Source organism: Microcaecilia unicolor, chromosome 3 (assembly GCF_901765095.1).
Source record: "Microcaecilia unicolor chromosome 3, aMicUni1.1, whole genome shotgun sequence".
Classification (NCBI taxonomy): Eukaryota; Metazoa; Chordata; class Amphibia; order Gymnophiona; family Siphonopidae; genus Microcaecilia; species Microcaecilia unicolor.
This window is the reverse complement of record NC_044033.1, coordinates 332,091,658-332,107,812: the sequence shown is the minus strand read 5'-3', so window position 1 is coordinate 332,107,812 and position 16,155 is coordinate 332,091,658. Positions and strand designations below refer to the sequence as shown.

At 39.0% G+C, this 16,155-nt stretch overlaps 1 protein-coding gene across 1 annotated transcript in view; it reads left to right on the top strand.

Annotated features, from left to right (window-relative positions):
- Positions 1-555: 555 nt before the first annotated feature.
- The window catches only part of EZR (ezrin), a 178,147-nt gene continuing 162,547 nt past the window's right edge, over positions 556-16,155 (top strand). The window contains exons 1-2 of the mRNA XM_030198425.1: positions 556-674; positions 1,771-1,841. Of these exons, the coding sequence (XP_030054285.1) occupies positions 1,830-1,841 (12 nt within the window). The 5' untranslated portion in view covers positions 556-674; positions 1,771-1,829. The remainder of the gene's footprint in view (positions 675-1,770; positions 1,842-16,155) is intronic.

The following is a 16,155-nucleotide window of genomic DNA, read 5'->3' as shown; positions in this document are numbered from 1 at the left end:
TGGTGGTTCCCTCAGGAGTCTGATCCACTGCTATAGACTACAAATGATATCCTCTTCTAGACTTACAATTACAGCCTGGATCACACTGTGCCTCAGTGCAGAGAAATAATAAGGTAAAACACACAACAATTAAAATGATTTAAGTTCTACAGTTGTTTTCTAGCTCCCCCGTGTCTATCAGAAGAATTCTGAACTACTGACTTTCCAAAGACAAAAGTCATTCAAATATGGAAAGCATACTTCTACCCCCTGATTTCTGCAACTTGGAACGGATTCGTTTTCTTTTTCTAATAAATGACTTCTACATTATATTTCAGTTAGTCTTCCCCCATTCTTTGTTGTAGCTGTGAAAGAGCAGCCCGGTTGTTTGTTGAAACAGCTCGCTATAGAAAACCGGGTTTAGAAACGACCGCTTTGTGTTTAGTGAGGTTTTTTTTTTTCCCCCTTCTGTGCGTGTGACAGAAAAAATTAAAAAAGAGGGAGGCGAGGAGAAGAAAACAAGAGGGAGGGAGCATAAACTACGACCTGTTGGACTTGGCAAGTCAGCCATATTGCAATCTAGAAGGGGGAGGAGGAGAGGCGCGGACGCACTCATTCAGTGACAGACAGGGAAACTCGGCGAAGGAAGAGAGAGGGGAAGGACGGGACGGCACTCTCTCTCCAGAGGGGTTAAGGTGAGATGCAGTGAGCGGCTTCTGTTGGGTACACTACTGAGGAGACCCACCAGTCGCTTTCCCCCCCCCCCCCAGACCCTTTATCCTAGTCCGCCGTCCTGCTGCACTTGTGCCTTCCTTTTGTTTTTAGGAGCCGCGCGACAGGTGCGAGACAGAGAGGGCGAGGCGCGCGCACACGCCCGTGCAGTCTCAGGCCAGGGCCGGGAGAGGGGGGATTGTGCCCCGCACCGGCTTCCCGCCACTTGGGCAAAAATAAAGGGCATTTTTTTCACAGGCACTTGTGTTTATATAAGATATGTGTTTCTGCAGCCCCCTCCCCCAATGGCTCCTTCACCTGTGCTTCCAAGCATTATTAGACGACCGAGATTTTTTTTTTCTTTTCTGTTTTAAGAGTACTGAAACAACCTGCCCGTTTTGAAGATTAGAAGCAAGTTTTCCCAACTTCTGCTGAACTTTCAGTTCTGTATTTGAATCCAGTATGGAAGGCTTTGCGAAAGATTTTTTTTTTTTTTTTTAATGTAGCTTTCACCTCCAGGTCTGCTACCTGCTGCTGTTGGATTATTTTAGTTTGTTACGCGATTGTGACCCCCACAGACAGAAAGCCTTGGCAATTTACAAATTTGATTGTATTTGTTTTCAGCGAGAGAAAGGTGGCCCCATCATCCTTTTAATTTTTGTCCAAGTCTTAGCGGTGTTGAGGTTTCGGGACTGGCAGTGGCAGCTCCTTCCTACCTACCTACCCGAGCGAGCTCACGTCCTTGGGGGAGGGAAAGAGAGAGAGAGAGGCTGTGTTTAGCTTTATGGGTGTGGTGGTCAAATGACCTTCTCTGAGAGTTGCAGTTGGACTTTCCTCCGTAGGGCGAGGTCACCTTTTTAGTTAAGAGTTGGCTTTTCTTTTCTTTCTTTCTTTTTTTTTTTTTTTTAGTTTCTTGGCATTTCCTACCGCGTTGCCAGTCTTCTCGCGGTTTGGGTTCTGTCACCCGACACCACTTAACTACTGTAAAGAGTCGAAACTTGTTAGATTATAGTAGTCTCACCTGCCCTGCTTCCAGTGTTGGTTGCTGTAAATTCACCCCTTTCCCTTCTCCACCAACAGGACTTTGAGAAGTGGAACCACATTAATCTCTGTTGCTGAAGCAGAGGATAGAAGTGAAAATGCCGAAGCCGGTAAGCGTTTTAACACTCCATTTGTCCCTTCCATGGCGCATTTTTCTTTATTTCTGTAGGTTGTGTCCTGTCATTTATAAATATATTTTTGGGTGAGAGAAGTGTTTTGTTTTAGTAGACGTGGACGTGCAGTGTTTTCATAAAAATCACATTCTTAATCACACTTCATTCACTTTTTTTCTCACTTTTGATGGGGTTGGTACCCGTATTCTTCTCGAGTAGAGATTTTTTGAGGTGCTGTATTATTTTCACCCTGCATGCCATCATCTCCTTTCTAGACGGTTACTACGGTAGGAGCTTTGTGTTCTTTCTAGCCTCCTTGCCCTTGCAGCTTATTTGCGAAAATTCAACATTTTACCTCGGTTTTCTTAATTCATAGTCTCAGTGCAATATAGGCTTGCTGCTTTTTACATATATATTTTTGGGAAATGATCATTTTCACCAAACTTTCTAGTATCTGTGCAAAAGATTTGATATTTAGGGGGAAGTTATCAATGAGGGCTTCTGTTAAGATATGTTATTTTACTGTTAATCCCAGTTATTAATAATGTCTCGTGGCATAAAATGGGACCTAAAATGGCACATCTGAGTTCAAGATAAAATAACACGTCTTAATGGTAGTCCATGCTGATAACTATGCCTCTTAATCTACAATAAAAAGAACTTTGTGGAGAACAACAGTTTTCATGCTAAATTAATAGTGAAGCAAAAAATGTACTTTTTATATCCTGCTCTTTGTACAGTAATTGACCCTAATACAATCATCTGACATCAAACATTAAAACTGGGCTATCGGTTGAGGTTGAGTTGAAACATTTCGCTTTTCTGTATATATTTTTTTAAATTGTGTTGATCATTGGTTGGTTTGTAATTCTGTGGTAAGGGGACTTTGATCTGTCTTTGTGTCCGTATCACAAGTTGGTGATGTGGTGTGCAACAGATTTCACAGGTTCATAAGAATCTGAGAGGAGGAGTGATATGAGAGCTGATGTTGTGGCCCTTGTAATTGTGCTGAACCTACCTTCTCATTCAAGTAGGCCACATAAAGGCCCAAAGAAGAAGAGTAGCACAAGAGCACATGGCTGAGAACCTGGGAAGCGGGGTTCAGATCCCATTATGGCTCCTTGTGAACTTGGGCAAGTCACTTAACCCTCCATTGCCTGATGTGCAAACATCCTATATAATACTCACCTCCAACAGGATGTGCCTGGGACCGTGCCTGCCGGAAGTGGTCTGCTAGGCAGGCACGCACTGACCTCAGTGATATCAGTGACAGACAATTTGGCAAAGCAAAACAATCTGAGTGCTGGCCATTAGGACACAGGGTTGATAGGAGAGTTTTAAAAGACTGAAGGAACCGAAAGTGTTAAATGGGGGGAGGGGGGGGGGAGTTCTGAAAGACATGAACATTTGGGAAAGGAAAACAATCTCAATGCTGGCCATTAGGGCACAGGGTACATAGGAGAGTTTTAAAAGACTGAAGGAACCAAAAGTGTTTGGGGGGGGGGGGGGGGGGGAGTTCTGAATGAATGAAAGAAATGAAAATTTACGAGAGGAACACAATCCGAAATGCCGGGCATTTGTACACAGGGTAGATAGGACACTTTTTTTTAAAAAATGAAGGACGTGAAAGTATTACATCTTGGGGGAGGGGTGAGGAGGAAAGTGGTGGGGTATCCGGATACTGGGAGTTAGGGCCACGGGGTACATAGACTTTTGAAAGCCTTAAGGAACCCAAAGTGTGGGAAGGAGGAGGAAAAGGAGGGGAGGGAACGGGGTGAGGGGCATTAGGAACAGGGGAGGGGGCCCTGTCACACACTCTCATTCTCACACAGACAGTCTCACTCTGTCATACACCCGCACAATCACTCTGGCTGTCTCAAACATACACACTCCCAGGAAAACCTTGCTAGCGCCCGTTTCATTCGTTCCAGAAACGGGCCTTTTTTACTAGTAGATTATAAGACTTCTGTGGACAGGAAAATGCCTGCTGTACCTGACTATAACAAGCATTGAACTACAACTGGAAAAGGTGTGATATTGATCTTTCCCTTCATGGAATGCTGACCATACCCCTGATCCATCCAGTCCCCAAGGACTTTATGGCTATAGAAAGCTAGTCGGTGAGCTGTGTATCTCTCATCTGGCACTTGTCAAGTTAATGGCTCTAGGATCAGGTGCTCCAAGCCTTTTCTTGTTAACACAAAATGGGAAAAACCCTTTTAGTATATAACCTTATGGCCTTTTTCTAGTTATTGCAAGAGTCATGAGAGTAAGATAGTTCTAAAAAGAAAATGGTGAATTATATGTTGAGAAATCGCAGATATTAGTAACATAGAAAAATGTAGGCAGATAAAGACCATATATGGCCTGTCTAGTTTGCCCATCCATGCCATGTATTCTCTATCACATCCTTAGAGATCCTATGTACTTGTCCCAAGCTATTGAAGAAATGACCTGGAAACTTTAAATGTTTAGTCTCGATATGTCTTGAATGAGTTTTATCTAGTTCTGAGAATACTTCCCAGCAGTTGTATGTCAGGTTATATATTTATTTGGAATTAGTTCATGTCTTATTAGTAGTAACTCAAGGTGACATTCATGTATGCTTGGTACTTCACTGTTCCTGGAGGGCTTACAATCTAAGTTCCCCTTTTACTAAACCGTGCTAGTGATTCCCGCACGGCAAATGCGATTCAGCCCATTCAAATTTGCTGTTCCGGGAATCACTAGCGTGGTTTAGTAAAATGGTCCCTAAGTTTGTACTTGAGGCAATGAAGAGTTAAATGATTTGCCCAAAGTCACAAGGAATGTCTGGAGGGATTTGAACCCTGGCTTCCCAGGTTTTCAGCCCACTACTGTGAACCACTAGGCTACTCATTTCAAATAGGTTACCAGTATGCAATCTTGTTTTGACAGCCAGTTGATAGAAACTGGGTTTGGTGCAGCAGTATTTCCTTATCAGCAAAGCCAACAGGAGGTTATGACAATTTGTGGTGATTGCCCATGGTTTCATACTTTGACATATCAAGCAGTGTTTCCACTTATCTGTGTGTGTCTACCTCCGCCTTATAACTACTTAATGGTACTCCAGTTCTCTTATGGTTTGAATCTGAAGGACCTCATGGTCTTTTTTTACCCTACCTACCCTATACATTCAGATGGTGAAACATCTAGAGTGACATGTAAAACTGATTTGCCCTGTAGTCCCCTAGGTTTGAGTCCTCTTGTTGCATGTTTATCACAACACCTCCCACATTCAACAGTAATTTTTTTCTTTACAGAATTATTGTTCAGACATTTAAAGGAATTTTATATTTGTATGCTTTATCTGTGTTTATTTTAAAAGATTCCTAGCTACTAGTTGCTCAGGTTCTAGGCAGAATAGAAAAATTTAATGAACATTTTATTAAATTTAGTTCTTTACTTTTAATGTATTTTATTGTAAACCACTTAGTTATTGCCATGATAGGTAATATATCAAAGTTGAAACCTATGGAATAATTAAAAAATGCATAATAATACACACAGAAAGAAAAGCAATAAACATAACAGACATAAGATACAACTAATTCAACCACTAGGGTTATAGTTAGGTCCTGCTCACTAAAAGCCGTAGAATGTCTGAACTTTCTTCCAAAAGTCAAAAACCGTTATCTTGAATCTTAAAAATTCCAGTGGGACATTCCAAAGCTTAGGTCCTGCAGTAAGCTTCAGTGTCAGTTTACTTGTCTGTTTGTAGTGTCCAACTCCCTTTTGGTCTTTATTCCTGGGTTTCTTTCTTTCTCTCTCTCTCTCTGTCTCTCTCTCTCATAGTTTTGCAATTTTTAAGTATATTAAATGCAGGTTGTATTATGACCACGATACACAATTAAAATTCAGCCTTAGAGAGATTATTCTTGAAGTGGTCTGTAAGCTGGCTGGTAGTAGTTTGTATGGTTTTAAATAAATAGTTGGAAGAACAATGCCTGGATTTAATGAGCTCTATGAAAGCACTGGGAGAGGAAGCAGAAAGCTGGCTAAGTAGGAAGAGGTTTCACTTCTTCCAACATGATACCTTCCCAAAACCTAAAGGTTAAAAGGTTCAGTTTAATAACCAATGATATAATTGTTTTCAAAGGAGGTTGGTTTATTTCTTATTTTGAGATGCATTGCTGCTTTTAGGTCTTGAGCAGTGTTTCTTGCTGGTATATTAAGGTTGCTAACAGGACAGACGCTGACATATATAGCAGGGTGTTACAGAAAACTATGGGTTCAGCTCCTTATGAAGCATCAGCGAAACAGGAGCTCGCTGTCGGGCGTACCTACTAGTTCCAGTGTTATAGCAGCTAAGTGCTTATTCATTCTCATTATTAAATATAAAACTGTATAAGAAAAACTATAAAAATAAAGTTACATAATGAGTATAAAAAGTGAGGTTTTTGACTTATGAGGGTGCTTGCCAGCTGGTTTACAAAAGAAAAAATTGAATTTCAAAAAGTACTACTACTACTACTTGACATTTCTAAAGCGCTGCTAGGGTTACACAGCGCTGTACAATTTAACATAGAAAGACAATCCCTGCTCAAAGAGCTTACAATCTAAAGTAAACGCTGAGCAACTCGGTCCACTGTCCAACGTAAAACAGTGAGCACCGAGTATCTGAAGCCTTTTCCTCAGGATCTTCATGATAATATAGAGAGAAAGTTACTTGCGAGTTGTGGATGTATATTTATATTTATTAAGCAAGTACCAGACAGAGATTTAATTGGTATATTAAGGTACAATATAGTGATCTCTAATGATTTAGGAGCATGGAACAGAGTGCAAATGCTGTTAACGTGTTTGCTGCAGAACCTGTGCGTGAAAATAAGCCCAGAGGCAAATACATATTAGCAAATGACCCCCTAAGCAAGGCTGGGCCATGGGTATTAGGTGTTCTACCTAGCCAAGCCTTCGGCCTTTGCCATCTTATCCATGAAGGCTCCCCATTTAAATGTTAAGGCCTTACAACCCTCTCCCCTTGAAATTTTGAAAGCTAAGCTTAATTGTAACTACGCCAACATCACCTTTCCCAGAACAATCCAGCACAAAATGGACATCATATTTTTGTGTAGATAAAGTGGGTCTTGGTGATTGATAGTGGCTGTCTTCTTGCACAGCGCTGAGTTTACGTTGAGGACCTTTTCTGAACTTTGCAGTTATAAAAACAAGTTGCGGCTATTTTACCAGAGTGGAGAATCCTAACATATTTTGATTGAAGACCTAAGTATGAGCAAAGCTAGTGTATGGACACTATATAAAAGAAAAGTTATTTTGAAGTTATAACAGGCTAGGTAGAATGTTCAGGTTTATGCTGGGTGGTGGTGGACATGAGGATCGCTTAAGGAATGGCAAGTCAAAATCCAAAATGTGCTGATAAGGAAGACAAAGAGGGAATTTGAAAACAATATTGCACTGGAGGCAAAAACATGTAGTAAAAGGGGCACTTGGGGAAGACAAAGCCATAGTGGAGAGATTAAATGAATTCTTTGCTTCGGTCTTCACTGAGGAAGATTTGGGAGAGATACAGGTGCCAGAAAAGGTATTCAAAGCTAACGAGTCAGAGAAACTGAATGAATGAAATCTCTGTAAACCTGGAAGATGTAATGGCGCAGTTTGACAAATTGAAGCGTAGCAAATCTCCTGGACTGGATGGTATTCATCCCCGAGTACTGATAGAATTGATAAATGAACTTGCAGAACTATTGCTAGTAATATGTAATTTATCTTTAAATCGAGTGTGGTACTGGAAGATTGGAGGGTGGCCAATGTAATGCTGATTTTTAAAAAAGGTTCCAGAGGTGAACGGAAAATTATAGACCGGTGAGTCTGACCTCGGTGCCGGGCAAAATGGTAGACACTATTATAAAGAACAAAATTACAGACCATATTCAAAAGCATGGATTAATGAGACAAAGCCAACATAGATTTAGTGAAGGGAAATTTTGCCTTACCAATCTATTACATTTCTTTGAAGGGGTGAACAAACATGTGCATAAAGGTGAGCAAGTCGATATTGTGTATCTGGATTTTCAAAAGTCATTTGACAAAGTACCTCATGAGACTCCAGAGGAAATTGGAGAGTCATGAGATAGGAGGTAGTGTCCTATTGTGGATTAAAAACAGGTTAAAAGATAGAAAACAGAGAGTAGGGTTAAATAGTCAATATTCTTAATGGAGAAGGGTAGACAGTGGAGTTCCCCAGGAGGTCTGTGCTGGGACTGCTGCTTTTTAACATATTTATAAATGATCTTTCCAAAAATACTAGGATTGGGGGGCATGCAATGAAACTACAAAGTAGTAAATTTAAAACAAATCGGAGAAAATATTCCTTCACTCAATGTGTAATTGAACTCTGGAATTCATTGCCAGAGAATGTAGTATAAGCAGTTAGCTTAGTGGGGTTTAAAAAAGCTTTGGATAGCTTCCTAAAAGAAAAATCCATAAGCCATTATTAAAATGGATGGGGGAAATCCACTGGGCTTGATGGACCTTCAATCTGTTCCAGTATGGCAAAGCTTACAGTATGTACTTATGCTGAGACACCAGCATGGGACATGGGGTGTTAATTCAGTAGCAATTCCATTCCAGAAACGCAGCAGGTTGGGGTGATCATGCTTTTTCTCTGATTTTAAAAATTTGGTTAAAAAATGAGACTCCCAGATTCTATATATAGCGACTAGAGTTAACGGACAAATTAGCACGCGCAGTCGATTTGTGTATGAAACTTAATTGGGTTACGCCAATTAGCACCGATAATTGGATGCTAACAATCAATTATTGGTACTAGTTGGCACTGATTAGAATTTAGACGAATAGCTCCCTAGTTAGAGACACCCGCATATTCCTATGGGTGTCTCTAGCATTGGCGTATGCTCATTTTTAGTGTACGTTTAAAATGATAGCGCGGTTTAGTAAACATGGCTCTAAGTTTATTCTATAAAGCAATCTGCGTAAATCAGACAGTGTGGATCTCAGAAGTGGGCATGGCTATAGAAGGGGCGTACCTAAAGTTTATGTGCAGTGTTCTAGAATATGCCCAATCTGCATCTAAATTACTTATGTGCTTTTTCACCATTATTTATTTGGAGTAAATTGCTGCGACTAAATTTAGTGGCAGGAATGGGCACTGTGTGTATTCTGTAAGTCGCTCTAAATGCGTGGTGTTTTGTTACCATATATAGAATCTAATCCAGAATGTCTAACATCACTTTTCCTAAATAATGGCATCTTATGTGACAGGAAATTTACTGTGGTACTTTTTTTTTTTTAATTGGAGTAAGTTTTTTACTAGCCTTTAGTGGACAGAACAAAATCTCTTTTCTCAGATCTCGACAGTGTGAACCAAAGATAAGAACATCAAAAAATATATAAATGAAACAAAAAAGCATTCCAATGAAAGTCTGAAAAGGAAAGATGGGGGTGGGGGACAGAGAAAAAGGTGTGATCAGAAGGTGACAAAGCTGCAGAATCGTATGGAAACCCAGACATCCCGAACATACCTGAGTTCAATGTGGCTAACAGTAAATAAGCAACAGACAAGGTTTGCAAAGCCATAAACAAAATATCAACTAGACCATTGATGGCTAGTTGTAATCTAAGATACTTGATCAATGGAGTTTTCAGCCATTTACGAAATACCAGGTAATCAGACTGACCCTTGATTGCCACTGGCAGTGAATTCCACCATTTAGCCCCCTGGTATCTAAAGTCAGCAGAGTGAACTGACTTATAATGCACTGTCTTGCAATCTGAAAGATGAAGTCTAAGGGTTTTTTTTTTTTTTATTAAGCTTACCATGTTGGTGATGAAATATCTTATGTCAAAACATTTTTATGTTCCTGGATTGTTTAAAAAATTCCTCTTAGTATTCTGAGCAAAAAAAAAACCAGCACAAAGGGCCTTTAAAAACGAAAGGGACACAAAACGTAAGGTGTGTGCGCTCAATATTTCATGATATATGGAGGAATACATTTATAGACAACTTTGAAATTCAACAGATGTTCTGAATTTGTCTGTATAAGCCTCCCTGTCATTGGTGTGACCCCTGACGCAGGTGCGGTAGCACCGAAACACGGCACGTGTTGGGTCTTCCTCCAATCAAATTTGATCATTAAAAGGTTTTTCAATTTAAGTTTTGTATCCCTTTCGTTTTTAAAGGCCCTTTGTGCTGTTTTTTTGCTTGGACTTTGTTTTGTGCTTAGTTCCCTCTCTTTGTTACTCTTAGTATTCTGACCATAAGGTCACTGATACAGTGTTCAGGTCCTGAAAAGTGCTGTTCTGCAGCACTGTCACCTTGCTTTACTTTGTGCTTTCTGATCTTTAAACATATTTGTAAATGATCTAGAGATTGGAATAACTAGTGAGGTAACTAAATTTGCTGGTGAGACAAATTTAGTCAGAGTTATTAAATCACAAGAGGATTGTAAAAAATTGCAAGAGGATCTTGCAAGACTGGGCATCCAAATGGCAGATAACATTTAATGTGAGCAAGTGCAAAGTGATGCATGTAGGAAAGAGGAACCCAAACTATAGCTGCCGAGGTTCCACATTAGGCGTCATTGCCTAGGAAAAGGATCTAAGTGTCTTTGATGATATGTTGAAAACCTTTGTTCAGTGTTCAGCAGCAGCTGAAAAAGCAAATAGAATGATAGGAATTATTAGGAAAAGAACGGAGAACAAAACTGATAATATTATAATGTATTTGAATCGCTTCATGGTGCGACCGCACATCAAATATTGTGTGCATTTCTGGTCATGAATTTCAAAAAAGATATAGCAGAATTAGAGAAGAGTAACGAAAATGATAAAGTTGACTTTCTTATGAGGAAAGGCTAAAGAGGCTAGGGCTCTTCACCTTGGAGAAGAGGTAGCTGAGGGGGAGATACGATAGAAGTCTATAAAATACTGAGTGGAGTGGACATGAATCAATTTACTCTTTCCAAAAATACAAGGACTAGGTGGCACGCAATTAAGCTACTAATTATTAAGTTTAGAACAAATTGGAGAAAATATTAATTCACCCTCAAATTCTGTATATGGTGCCTGAAGTGCGCACTAATTTGGCTGCATGGCCAAATTGCATGTACAACTTAATTAGCAAGCCAATCAGTTCCGATAATTGGTACTTAATAACCAATTAGCGACATTAATTAGAATTTACACGTACACATTTCTAGGCGTATTCTATAATGCGGTACATGTAAATTCTAATGCACATAGTCAAAAAGGGGGCGTGGGCATGGAATGGACAGGTTGTAGGTTCAAGAATGGCACTTGAGGGTATTCTATAAACTACGCCTAACTTTAGCTGTAGTGTATAGAATCACGCTAACTGCGTGGTTGTACGGCGCTGATTTTAAGGTGCCAAATATAGAATTTCCCCTCAATGTGTAATTAAACTCTGGAATTCGTTGTCAGAGAGTGTCATAAAAACAGCTGGGTTTTAAAAAAGTTTGAATAATTTCCTAAAAGTCCATAAGCCATTATTAAGATGGACTTGGGAAAATCCAATACCTTTTTTTCTAGGATAAGTAGCATAAAATCTGTTTTACTCTCTTGGTATATTGCCAAGAGAGTAAAGTAATCTTGTACTTGTGACCTAAACTGGTCACTGCTGAAACAGGATACTGGGCTTGATGGACCTTTGGTCTGTCCCAGTATGGCAATGATTATGCTCTTATGACTGTGTGAATTGGTTCTTACCTTTTAACATCTGACCCCTCTCTACATCATAGCACCTCTCTTCACATTTCCTGCAATGAATAATACATACTACATGTGTAGCCAGTCTACACATGGAAATGCTGCTGTTTCCACATGCAGATGCTTCTAATATGACCTTAGTGTCAGGATTTATTACCTGGATGGAGAAATTACTAAGTCTTGCTGTAAAGGGTATTTATCACTGTCCATTAACTCATTAGAACAGTGAGAGAGAGCTTGGTAGGATCCCCTTATGTTGAAGGTTTTTCCCATGTGTGTAATTGTAGGGTTTTGAGATACATGCTGGCACAGTTTGCAGCTTGATATATTACAGGATCTTGATATGTTCTCTTCATGAGTTTCTTTGGGGAGCTTGCTTTTTGCTGATTATTGCTTCAGATTGGGTGGGTTTGGAAAGCCAACATTGGTGGAGCAGGAAAAAAAAATCTTTTGGCAGTTAGTCTAATGAAAAGGTAACCTTTTTATTTTCTGTTTTTTTTTTTTCATTTATTAACTTTTAAAGTGTACTAACACTGCTGCTACAGTACATTTGATACTCACTAAGATCTTCCTGGCATCTATGTCATCCTCTTACTTGGAGAGGACATTGAATGTACACTTTCGAGAAGCTCTTTATTTCTGGAATGTGCTTTTATTTGCATGTCTCAGTCTGAGTCCTTGTCAAAAGCCACATGTTTTGAATAGTGGTGTATGATACTGAAACCAAAACTGACAGCAAGACACTAGTTCCTTCTGGCCATGGCATGTGAGGCCATGTGAGGCCTTCCTGCCTCTTTGTTCCTAGCTACGCTGACATTTTCCCCCGGGTTTTAGATATTGTGACTGGAGTTGTGCATGTGCAAATCTGGTCATGTTCTGGATTTGCACACAACTTAATTAGCTTAACAAGCCACTCAGCGCAATTAGTGGCACTAAATGGCATTAATTAGAATTTACATGCAGAACTGTCTAAGCATATTTTATAACGATGTGATACATGTAAATTTAAGTTGCATAGTTGAAAATGGGATGTGGCCATGGGCGTGGAGGGGGGGTCATGGGCGTTTCTCAAATCTATGTGCTTGGTTATAGAATACACCTGGTCCATGCCTAATTTAGGCGTCTGGATTTTTTTACTTGGTGTAACTGCCGGCAACTAAATTTAGTTACGCGGACGGGCGCTCACTCAGTGCATTCTATAATCTGTGCAGACATTTTAGGCGTATATATATATATATATTTTTTTTTTTCAGTGCAGATTTTCAGGCACCATATATAGAATCTAGCCCTTTGTGTATAGGCTCATAAATGTGGTATCATTGTGCAGTAGCCCCCTAATTCTAAATATAGTGCTCAAAATTGTGCATGCCCAATTTATGCATGTAATTTGATTACTTAATGAGTGAATTAGTGCCGATAACTGAGCTCTAACAATCATCAGTGTTAATTGGCAATAATTGAAGTTTATATGCACGTCTTTATATTCGCTGTTCTATAAAGATAAGCACCTACATTTTTCTGTGCCCATCTGAAAAAGGGGCATGGCCACGGGAAGGGCATGGGGGGGATCAGCACCTAATTTAAGCATGGGGATTTCCCTCGTGAGCGCAGATCCTAGTGCTAAGCACTAGTCTATAAACAGCAGCTAACTTTTTTTTTTGAGCGCTGTTTTATATAATAGCGCTTAGAGCTCTTTTTTTTTTTATGCATCTAAGCTTTGGCGCCATTTTAATAGAATTTTTAATCCTAAATGTTTTGAATAAGTCAAACTCTAATATTGTATCTTTATTTTAGGGTCACTAGATATAATGAAACACCTTTTTTTTTTTTTTTTTTTTTGCTCTATTCTATTTGTATCCTAATATTCTGTAAGAAATTTCCCACCTTATTAGATCTGCTTTATTGTACACTGTAACTCGGGTGACTTTTGGAAGCGTCTTTTTCCTAAGTTGCATTTCCACCAAGGTAAGTTCATAATACTTTCCAGAATTCTCCAGAATCTGTAGTAATCTTCTCCAAAAGACACTGTGTCATCCAGATCCTTATCATATTCATTTTTAGAATTGTTGCTTCTCGTAAGATTTTTCCACTGTTGTGAGTTACAGGGACAGTGATAGTTAACAAATACTCTTCCAACAAGGCTTAAGATTTATTACCTAGATAGAGAAGTTACTAACACTAACAACATTAAGAAGCTCATGTTAGAAGTACTATTTTCAGAAAACTGCTATTTGTGTATAGATGACCGAGATGCAGATATTTTAAAGGGGTATATATTTCCTGGTCTACAAATTCCCTGTTGGCTTTTGCATCAGCTCTGAGGCATTAAGTTTAATTAAAATGTTTGTTTTGACCAAGCGTTGAAACAAGTGATGAGGGGAGGGGGTAATTGATCTCAATCTCTAAATTTTATTTAATTTTTTATTGGAATTCAAATGTTAAATTTCAGTTTTTTTTTACTTAATTGGAGCCACCTCTCAGTATGTGTGTAGGGGGCCCCTGTATATATGGTTGACAGCACTTCCATGTATAATTGCTGGCATGATGGTTCTTATATCCTGCTAACTCCCAAACAGTGAGGTTCAAAATGGGTAACAAGGCTAAAAAATGAACAGTGCAGAATGTCGTGGGTAAGAGGCAATTATAAATTAATAGATAAAATGTTTGGATAATACAGCATATCATAAGCAAATACCCAGATCAGTTATACACAATACCATATCTTTAAAGCAGACATTTTTATAACTTTAAAGCAGACATTTTTAAAATACGTAAGTTTATGAAAAGCAAGGTATGATGAAGAAGCACAAAGATCTAATGGTAACAATATCCAAAACTGAACAACCTGATAATGAAGAGCTCTCTAAAATTATATGGAATAGCAGCGAATGATGGAAAGATTAAATGATATAGATTTCTAGTCTTCAAGGTTCTACAATCAGAAGGAAAAGTACATAAATTTTGCCATACTGGGAACAGACCAAAGGTCCATCAAGCCCAACATCCTGTTTCCAACAGTGGCCAATCCAGGTTACATAAATCTGGCAAGATCCCAAAACAGTACAATACATTTTATGCTGCTTATCCTAGAAACAAGCAGTGGATTTTCCTCAAGTCCATCTTGCTATTGGCTTATGGGCTTTTCTTTTAGGAAGCTATTCAAACCTTTTTTGAACCCCGCTAAGCTAGCTGCTTTTACCACATTCTCTGGCAACGAATTCCACAGTTTAATTTCATGTTGAGTGAAGAAATATTTTCTTAAATTTGTTTTAAATGTACTACTTTGTAGCTTTATTGTGTGCCCCCTAGTTCCAATATTTTTGGTAAGAGTAAATAAGCGATTCACATCTACCCGTTCCACTCCACTCATTACACATCAGTTTGAAAAAATATTCTTGAGAAAAGCCATCAAATAGCTTAAAAACCATACAGGTCAATTTAAAGTAAACACAGGCCTGTATGGGAAGCCAGCGAAGGGAGGTTAGTGCATGGGTAGAACAATCAAATCTTTTCAGGTGACATAAACTTAGCAGTAGTGTTTTGAAGGACCTGAAGCTTAGAGCATCTATATGTGGAAGATGCTGAATGGCGATGCTCTTTCTGTGCACGTGTAACCATATGAAATGGCTGCTGTCTGTCTCTGCTGGTAAATGCTTAGGTATTTGGCAGAGCTGTTTATAAAATACTAAGGAAGTTGTGTGTCCCCCAACTTGCATGCTAATTTTTAATTTAACATGCTATGCAAAATGGGGTTTCACGTGCCATGGCCAGAAGGAACTTTTGTTAAAACGTATATATAAATTTGAAATGTGTAGTTTCATGATATTTTGTAATAAGCAGGATGGGCTGAACATTCTGAACAGTTAAGTTAGTGAAATGTAGTTATTCCTAGGTGTTACAGCTAAATTAATTGCTTAGACTCTAAAGGCTCAGTTTACCCAAATTCATTTTGGCCTCTGGAGCATAAACAGAAAAAAATAGGTGGAGCAGCGACTTGAAAAGGATGAGCAAATCAAAACTGAGATGTCTCAAATTCCGCTAGTATTTTAGAACAACATCAGCTGGCATAGAGCCTGTTCTAAAATACATGAGAAAATGGATGTTTGTGCACTGATTTATTTATGACATTTATATCCCACAGTAGCCCGAGTAGAACTCTGGTTCAAAATGGCTTATATAACATTTAGAAAAGCTTGAACATGTTCAAAATATATTAATAGAAAGTAAAATTCATCATGTAATGTTAAACTAGTAAAACTATGGAATTTTGAGAGGGGTTTAAATGCTAAAACGGTTAGCACAGTTGCCCCCTCTCACTGGTGCCAACTGCAAGTCCAAATGAGCAGATATAAATCCTGACATCCATATAAAAAAAAATATATGCATGTATTGCTGTTATAAAACTGGAAATACAGGTATACTTTTAAGGCCCGCCCAAAACACATCCACAGCACACCCCCTTCCAAACTGGGCATGCTGAGACTTTTACACGAGTAAATAGCTTTATAAGATTATTTACATATATAAAGCTTTTACTGTTAGTGTAACTATTTAGTTGTTTAAACGCCACACAAACCTAAAAATGACC